General features: G+C 60.1%; 1 protein-coding gene across 1 annotated transcript; it reads right to left on the bottom strand.

Annotated features, from left to right (window-relative positions):
• Positions 1 to 140: 140 nt before the first annotated feature.
• On the bottom strand, positions 141 to 7,742 carry LOC104336835 (receptor-type tyrosine-protein phosphatase U-like). The gene is made up of 11 exons (XM_075411105.1): positions 7,580 to 7,742; positions 5,859 to 6,101; positions 4,598 to 4,888; positions 4,138 to 4,235; positions 2,635 to 2,827; positions 2,358 to 2,469; positions 1,984 to 2,230; positions 1,731 to 1,770; positions 1,370 to 1,475; positions 1,244 to 1,290; positions 141 to 673 (listed from the first exon to the last, which is right to left on the bottom strand). Exons 1-10 carry the CDS (start codon positions 7,689 to 7,691, stop codon positions 1,248 to 1,250), a joined length of 1,485 nt encoding a protein of 494 aa, XP_075267220.1. The 5' UTR covers positions 7,692 to 7,742; the 3' UTR covers positions 141 to 673; positions 1,244 to 1,247.
• Positions 7,743 to 8,835: the final 1,093 nt, after the last annotated feature.

The following is an 8,835-nucleotide window of genomic DNA, read 5'->3' as shown; positions in this document are numbered from 1 at the left end:
GTCATAGCACCCCTTCTCATGGCCCCCCTTCAACAAGGTGCCATCAGCTCCCCGCAGGGTGATGTGACCCCACAAGGACAATGAGGGGACTCAGGCAGGAGCAGCAGTGGGGCAGGCAGCCCCCTCCAAACCACCAGCCTTTATTGGTTGTCCAGACAGAGCAGGCAGAGTCATGACGGTAGCCCGGTCAGCCCCAGCAGAGCCCTGGGTTTGGCTGAGTATCAGTAGACAGAGTGGGGACAGAGGTGGGAAGCCAGGACATGACAAAAGCATGGACCATCCCTCAGCCTCAGCCTGTGTGAGTCAGGGACTGGGAAATCTTGTGTACAGTTTCTGCTTCCAGGAAAGCAAAAATGAAAGCAAAGTCTAAAAACAGGAACTACAGACAGTTGCATTCAAAGGCCTTAAAACAGCAGGTGAAAGCTGGGAGGTGAAGAGAGTGAGAAAAAAAAGCTCACAACCCTCCTTGGCCTCCTGTTTTCCTCTTGCTCTGCTGAATTGGATGTGACACCCAAAGCTGGTCACAGTCAAAGGAGAGCCAGGGGGGCCAGCAGCCATCAGCACAGAGCTGGGGTCGTCCTCCCCATCTTCTCCGCTCTCTCGCTGCTCTGAATGTCTTCTGTGGTCCTGGAGAGGGGCTGGAGTGACTGACCCCCAGCTTGCCCACCTTTACCTGTGGAGACCAACAGCACTGCGGGCAGAGGTTGCTGCGTGCCCTTGGCTGCTTGGCGAGCTCATACCTCCACAGCTGCCCACACACATGAGTGTCTGAGGCAGGCTGGAGCATGGGGCAGTGCCTGCTGCGGCCCAGTGCCTTCGTCCCACCCGTGCCCAAGCACCGGTGCCCAGGTGAGAGCAGCAGTCCCTCAACCTGACCCTCCTGAAACCCCTCCCAGAAGATCTCTCCCCTGAGGGGGGTGACACAGCCATGGGTCCCTCAAAGGGCTGAGCCATGAGCCACCCTTTGGCATGCAAGTCTTTGTTGGCCCCTTTCCCTGCTCCAGGCTGGGAGCACTGCCTGGAGCCACTCTCTGCTGCAGCGTGGGGCTGAGCAGGCAGAGCTGTCCTGAACATCCCCGGCACCATAGGGCTGGGGCAAAGGGGCAGACCTGTCGGTGAAGAGAGTGAGCAGATGTTTCTCCTGAGGGTCATGATGTCTGGGAGATCTCTGCTGTCCTCCCAGCTGCCACCCAGCCCTACGGCTCTTTCTGTGATGGTGGTCCAGGGAACTGCATTTTCCTACCTTTTCAGTTATCTTCCTTAGCCTTGCCGGGCATGGAATTCCTTTTCCTGGAAAAGCAAAGGGGAGTCATGAGTAAGAGACTGATGTTGCCCATGGCCCTGCTGAACCTGTCCCCTTCCTACTCACCTGGAAAGCACGAACCACAGGATCCCTGCAAACACGAGGAGCAGCACCAACAGCACAACCAGCCCAATCACAGTCCCACGCCACGAGCCTGGAGGCTGCCCTGCAACTAACACACAGCCAGGAGTGGGTGCTACCGCGCGGGCCGCTTTCTGGCAGTGGCCCCAAAGATGGCAAATGTGGTGTGCAAGTGTGTAGAAGGGTGTCTTGGCTTAGGTTTCTTCTGGGATGGAGGACAGCACCGTGAACGGCAAGCAAAAGGCTCCTACGCTCAGCCAGCTCCTCTCCAGGGGAAGCAGCAAGGCTGGGGAAAGGGATCATGCGGGAGAGACCCTCAGGCAGAGGGAGCGAGGAGCCCACTTACCAACAGAGAAGCTGTAGCAGATGCAGGTGAACTTCTCTGCCTGTTGGACAAGATGGAAGGGAGAGCTCAGGACCCTCCTGCCCCGCTGCCCACCCTGGGGGCAAAAGCCTCCCACCCACGGCACTGAACACCCCAGCTGTGGCCGAGGACAGCAGGGACACCGTCCTGCCAAGGCATCTGGGCTCCGGGCTCTGGGGCCGGGAGCGGAGCCCGTGCGTCCCGTCCGCGGGGAGCAGGACCCCCACCAGTGTACCTGCTGCGAGCGGCGGGCGAGGCGCAGGACGGCCGTGTAGTGGCAGCCCGGCCGCAGGGCCGCATTGTGGTAGCCCTGCCCGCGGGTCCCGTCGCCCAGCACGAAGTCCGTGGGCGCGGTGAGGTTGAGCACGGCGGCCACGTAGGCGGGGGGCTGCCGGCGGGCGTCGAAGGGCTGCGGCTCCCCCAAGCAGGCGCCTTCCAGCGCCGAGCCGTTGTGCGTCGCGGCCACGACGAGCTGGTGCTCCCTGCGAGGGAGGCAGCGCGGTGGGAGGGACGGGGACGGGGACGGGGAGAGCGGGGCGGAGGCGGCCGCGGGCGAGCGCTGCCCCGGGGAAGGCTGCGGGGAGAAGAGCTGGCGGGGGCTGCACTCACCTGGGCGCCTCGGGGGGACGGGCGATGGGGACGAGGGGGAGCACGGCCGTCCCTTGGGACGGGGAGATGTCCCGCGCGCTGCGGCAGCGCAGGTCGAGAGGGAGCGGGGTGTCTGGAGGGGGAGAGCCGGGGGGTGAGCGTCGGCGGGCAGCATGGCGGGGGCTGCGCGGGCAGCGGGGCAGCCCCGGGCAGCGCGGGCAGGAGGCCGCAGGGACAGGGACAGAGAGCGGCCTCGGCCGTGGTCACCCCGGTGGGACTGGGACGCGGCGAGCGTTACCGGAGCTGTTGGTCGGAAACTCCCAGAGCGACGCAGCCCCGGCCCCGGCAGCCGTCAGTCCCCGCATGGTCACCACGTAGCTGCTGCCGGGGCCGTGCTCGGGCAGCCGGTGCTCGGTGACGGAGCCGCTCAGCCGCAGCCGCTCCATCTCCAGGACGCTGCCATCCCGCGCGCTCCTCGTCGTGATGTTCAGCTGGGACGGGAGGCAGAGCTGGAGGGCAGCAACGTGCCCACAGCTCACCCAGACAGAGCCAAGCAGCCCCGCCAGCCTCCCCGTCCCTGCGCCTGCCCCGCTGGTGGAAGGCTCCCACAGGGGAACCACCAGCAGCCTTGGCCCCGCGCGTGGACCTCAAAGCAGACAAGAGGAGCAGAGGAGGAGTTTGGAGCCAACGCTCAAGACTTCAGAGCGGCTGCCTCTGTGAGCAAAGGACCAAGCCTCTGTGAAGAGCTGTGGGTGAGAGGGAGACCGCAGAGGTGTGTATACGTGTCACGAGTGCGAGGCCAGATCACCGGTCTGGCACTGCAACAGCGCGGGCACTGGGCTGACATCCCCCACGAGAAGAACCCCCAACTGCTCTTCCTTCCCATCTGACTTTGGACTCTGAAGGCTTTGTCTACATGAAAAGGGGGGGACAGACTTCCCACAAGGGATGGAGATGGAGGCTTCCCATTTGCCAGTGCATCATCTGAATTTCTCCTGAGATCCTTGCTGCTGGCAGGGCCCTTATGGAATTGGCATCTTGGGAATATGCATAACAGGAGCTAACCAAAACCAAAACAAAGGGTTCATTTCCCATACAGAGGTGGTTGGGAGCAGCGAATGAGCTGGAACAGAGCCAGAAGCAGTGCCGCAGGGCGCCTGTTTGCTGGTTTCTGCAGTCAAGAGCTGAGAGGGCCACAAAGAACCTGGGTCCCTGTCACCCCATGGAGAACTCTGTCCTCAGAGAGGGCGGAGGGCACATGGGTAAGGGTCTCAGCCCCGGTCAGCGCTAGAAAGCAGTGCCGCCCTGCGGGAAGAGTCCCGCAGCAACAGCCTCAGGGGTGCTTCTAGCCACACACCGAGGAACACTGCAAGGAACGGTGTGACTGTCCATGAAGAAGAGGGGTTTTTCAGAGGGCGACTCAAACCACTGGCTTCCCTGTGGCAGAACCAGAAAGAAGCACGCAACAGACACAGGAAACGCGGGCAGGCCACCCCAGCGGACACGTCACCAAGAGCTGCACACCGAGCCGCAAAGTCTGCCAAAGCCCAGGCTGAGCGGACCCGGGGAGGAAGCCCCGAGGGGAGGGAGCACCCACCACCTCTCTGGGCAACACCACAGCACAAGGCGCGTCGAGGGTACAGCAGAAAGCGCTCGTGCTCAGCACAGCCAGGTATTCACCCAGAGTGACTGGGAAGTCGGGTCATCACGGACTTCCCTTCCCCGCTCTGCACAGAGCTCCAGGCAGGGAGGTGCCTGGCAAGGTGAGGCGGAGCACGGGCAGCCCGTGGTGCCCTGGTACCTGGTATCCGACGATCTCCCCTTTGCAGGAGGGCAGCGCCTTCCACCTGAGGGACCCTGTGCTGGGATCCAGCCACAGCTGCTCGGGTTTGTCCGGCACTGGAAGTACAGGAGGACGGGTCATGAGTGGGCACAGTGAGGAGGGGCTGAGCCCAGAGCAGGGGGCAGGCAGCACCTGGCCCAGGTACAGGCTGCAAAGGGAGCCCCAAGCTGGGCTTGTCCCCTACAGCACGGTGGGGTGAGCAGGGGGAGAGTGAGGAGGGGATGTGCCGTGCTGCGGGGCCCTGCACGGCCCCTTCCCCAGAGCCCCACAGGATCCGAGCAGCCCCAAACCCAGGGCCATCACTGCAGGGAGCAGGACATCAGGCCGAGCTGCTGGGCAAAGGGCACCTTCATCCACCTTCCCTACCTGTGACACAGCTCAGGACTGTCCCTTCTCTCCTATGCTCTTGCGCACATACCTGTTTCCTCTGTCCTGACCAGCCACGTGAAAAGGACCGTGCTGGGCGGCAGAGTGATGGTGACACTGTAGTCAGTGAAGGGCTGCAGAGCAGAACAGGCAAATGTCCCCTCCTGACCACTTAGCACCTCCTCTCCCGTCACCTCCTCGGCATCACAGGGAGGGGAGGAAGGCCCTGACAGACGGCACGTGGCCCGCATGCGCTGGCAGACTTCAGGGACCCTACAGGTCCAGTTCAGTTTGATGCTGGTGCTGGAGATCTCCAAGGCCTGGGAGATAACCTGGAGGACCTCTGTGAAGGAAACATTGCAAAAGGTTTACTTCCTTCCCTTCCTCTCCCAGCCTTTACACGGTGCTGCCGCCAGAAAGCCCTGATCCCCACCCAACCATGACAGAGGGAAAGCAAGAGGCTGAAACGGGTCACTCCAGCTCTCTAGTAGGAGATCAGGAGGACTCCAGAGAGCAATGAATGCGGGTGAACATGTGGACTGCTGTTGCTCAAGGCAGTTTTCCCTGCTGAGTCACAACTCAGGTGTCTGTGGGTCCCAGCATCTCTACACTCCAACAGCTGCAGCTCTTAGAAAGTCCTACTCCTTTCCTGCTCTGCATAGACCCCAAGAGAAAGGCTCCTTTTCCCTGGCAGTGTAGTGAGAGATGGAGCTCTAGGAAACCAGAGTAGCCCTAAATGCACCACATGCCCAGCAAGGGGATGGGGGCAAGATGGGCCCCACGCTGCTTTGCCCTGGCCTTGCAGGAATGGCCAGGAGGAACAGGGGCTGCAGGGACTGGGGCACCCATGAGCAGCTCACACTATGCACAAAGCCTGCACAGAGGCTCGTGGGCCAGCATTTGACCCTGGTGCCTTGTGGCATCATCTAAGAAGGCAAGGCTATTTCATGCCTTAGGAACCTGCCACATGAAGTCAGCAAAGCACCCAAGGGGACCAGTTTGGAGGCCCTGAAGCCTTTGGGCATGCATGGAACTGTCCCCGGGGCCCTCTCCTTTGTGCATGTGCTCTTGCCAGAAGGACTAAGGGAGAGTCTCATCACCCACACCTTCGGCAAGAACCTCCCACCCGCTGCTGAACGGCAGGCTGGGCTCAGGGCAGGCTCAGGGGCTGCCTTGGCACTGCCATCAGCAGCACCTACCATTTCCCCAGGCAGGCAGAGAGCCTGAGACCTCCTGTGCACACCCAGCCTGCCTTGCCCTGCTCGGGAAGGGCAGAGCGGGGCAGCCAGGAGAGCTCCTGGTGCCTCCCTTACCGACGCACTCCACGCTGGACCGAATGCGGATCCAGCCACTGCTGCTGTCCCTTCCAAGCCAAACTTCTCTGTATACGGGTTTCCCATGACTAATAGACTGGACTTCTCTCGCACATTTTACATGGGTCAAGGACGGCTGGAGACCCTCAGGACAAGTCAGCATCACTTCTTCATTCTTCTTGTAATTCTCCTGGTCTGGTGCCAGTTGCAGCCTTGAGTCCCACCGAGGCCTTTGGCACATTTCTGGCAGAGGTGAAAGTGGGTGTTAGCTGGGGTGGGAGGTGGGAGGTGATGGGAGGCATGGGTGGGTGGTCGGAGAAAAGTCCCCAGCAATCCATCCAGCCACGAAAGGGAGAAGGAAGGTGACACATCCATCTGCCAGGACATGACCCCTTGGCAAGGCTTGTTGGAATGGGGCTCTCCCTGTGTGCATGAAGCGTGAATGATTACTCATTCATGAACCTCACCCCCCTACCCTTGTGTGCATTTGCCCTCCTTCACAGCCCATGGCATGGAGTTTGCCAGGACTATCCCCTGTGCACTAGGAGCCCCCCTCCAGCCTCTTCTGCAGACATGTCACCCACCCCAGCTCAGGCTGTCCTTGATGGACCACAGCACCACCAGCCCTGCTGGGATGCAGGTCTCTCCAGCCATGGCTCAGCCCTCCCACAGGGATCAAAGATGTCCCTGTTACACTTCTGGTGTCCTTGTGCCAGCTCAGTCAGTCCCTCGGCTGCTCTCCTCCTTCCCCACACCACCATGCAGTGGGACATCAGGCTGAGCAACACCTTCCCTGTTCACATCCTCTGCTTTACCACAGCCCCTGCCCCTTCTGCCCGCCACAAGCCCGGCTCCATCCTCCACATCCCCTCCTCACCACATTCACCATCCTATGGGCTTGAGAAGGCACAGCCTGTCCCAGCAGTTTGCTGAGAGCTGCAGGCGGGGGCTTTGTGGCAATGATTCCTACAGGCAAGGATACTGTCACGTAGGAAGGAGCACTTCCCTGTTCCAGCCTCTGCAAGGGGCTCTGGAAGGCCTCAAAGTGCTTAAAATACAATCTTCTTTTCCCAAAGTGGCAGAGAACTGATCTTGCAAGGTTCAGACCATCTTCTGAACACCCACGAAGAAGTATAGACATGCTGGTGAACAAGCCTCTTGCAGTCAGGCTTTGCTCTCAAACAGCCCTTATTACTGGAGGCGAGAGATGCCCAGCTGAAGTCAAGAGATGCCCAGCTGAGCACCACAAACAGCAGCTGCGTCCCACTGTTCCACTGGCCCAGCCACTCCCCACACCCAGGCCCATCCAGCTGGCAAAGCAGCAGCAAGGTCCCTGTTGCTCTGCTCTCAGCAGGCAGCATCCCTCGTGCACACCTGGGCGTAGGATGTGTATCTAAAGCCCTGCTCCCTGAAGGCCCTTCCCCTGACTCACAAAATCAAGTCTGATTGATGCCTGCAGCTTCAGGGAGCGACTGGCAAACTGGCTCAGTGCAGGGCATCATCCATCCCTGACCATGCAGCCCAACCCTGTCCTTCCCATCACACCCCCAGTGCACCCACACCACACCATGGGTCCGGTCCAGGGTCTCCCAGCAATGGCCGGCTCCCCCCTTGGCGCTGGCCCCAGCCCAGGGTTGCAGGCAGTAAAGACGCCCATCAAACCTGCAAGGGGAGGAGCAGCAACATCTTCTCTTGAGGAGAGGGGAGGAACTGCTTCTTACCTGTTTCCCAGGGCACTCCTTGGACCTTGGGATCAGGTTCTTCCTGGCCCTGTGCTGCCAGCAGAGATACGAGCACGAGGAGAAAGCTCAGAGTCAGCAACTGCGAGGCCATGCTACCATGAAGTCCCCAGGCAGGACTGAAATCTCAGCCCCACTCGCTGCCTCTGAGCCCGGGCATCTGTAACTGACTGCAAGACTTGCAACCACAGGAAGGAAACAGAAACATGGGGAAATCTCATGAGAGCTACATGCTTCCTCTCTGGGGAGGGAACCTCCCATCAGTGTCAGAGCTGCTGTCTTTTTTCCCCAGGGGCATCCAGGCACTGGTACTCAACAGAAGAACCCCTGTCACCAGGATCACAGGGTTTCCCCTCCAAAATCCTCCTAGTTACCATAGTGCATCCAAGAAACACTGCTCGTATGTCTGAGGCAATGTCCACGTGCTTTCCAACGCCACTGCATGGGTGTTACAGTTGTGATGAGTCACTGCACTTCCCCTGAGTGATCGCAGGAGACGGAAGACCTCTGAGCAAGCACATAAAGAGCTGGCAAGAAGCAAGGATAGGAATAGGGCAAGAACTGCAAAGAGTACCTCATGGCCTGGAACTGTCGTTGGCTCTGATGAGATACACTCAGCCCACACTCTCTCTTGTCCTTCCCTGCTCCTCCATCCCCAGCTGCCTTCTCATCCTCCCCTTCAGCCTGGCAACACTCTCATCTGCCTCGAAGCGTGCAGACCACCCTGCCCTCCAGTGCCAGCTGAGTGCCTGAGGAAACACTCAGAGCTACTAAAGCATCCCCCTTCCTCCTCAGCAGCTCCTGCTTTTCTCTTCCTCCAGAACCTCTCATGGGCCCACCTGGGATGTCTCAGATCACAGAGAGGGCTGGGTCACAAGCCCCAGGTCTGAGGAGGAGCCAGGACCATGCTTGTCCCTCAGCTTTGCCAATGACACATGCACAGGACATGCTCCTGCCCAGGATGAATGGGAGAGAGTACCACCACTCACAGAATCACACAGAATAACAGAATGTTAGGGGTTATAAGGGACCTCTGTGGGTCATCTAGTCCAGGGTCACCTACAGCAGGCTGCACAGGACCTTGTCCAGGCAGGTCTTGAATATCTCTAGAGAGGGAGAATCCACCACCTCCCTGGGCAGCCTGTTCCAGTGCTCCATCACCCTCAGAGTGAAGAAGTTCTTCCTCATGTTCAGGCGGAACTTCCTCTGCTTCAGTTTGTGCTCATTGCCCCTTGTCC

This window comes from Opisthocomus hoazin, chromosome Z, assembly GCF_030867145.1.
Source record: "Opisthocomus hoazin isolate bOpiHoa1 chromosome Z, bOpiHoa1.hap1, whole genome shotgun sequence".
In the NCBI taxonomy this organism is placed as follows: Eukaryota; Metazoa; Chordata; class Aves; order Opisthocomiformes; family Opisthocomidae; genus Opisthocomus; species Opisthocomus hoazin.
This window is presented reverse-complemented; position numbering and strand designations above follow the sequence as displayed.

Excerpts from the sequence above, each read along its gene's own strand:
- LOC104336835 (XM_075411105.1), bottom strand. The coding sequence starts at position 7,691 with ATGGCCTCGCAGTTGCTGACTCTGAGCTTTCTCCTCGTGCTCGTATCT. Across the intron at positions 2,828-4,137 it reads GGGAGATCGTCGGATACCAG|CTGAACATCACGACGAGGAG; the intron begins GTACCAGGGCAC and ends CTCCCGTCCCAG. Across the intron at positions 2,470-2,634 it reads GTTTCCGACCAACAGCTCCG|ACACCCCGCTCCCTCTCGAC; the intron begins GTAACGCTCGCC and ends CTCCCCCTCCAG.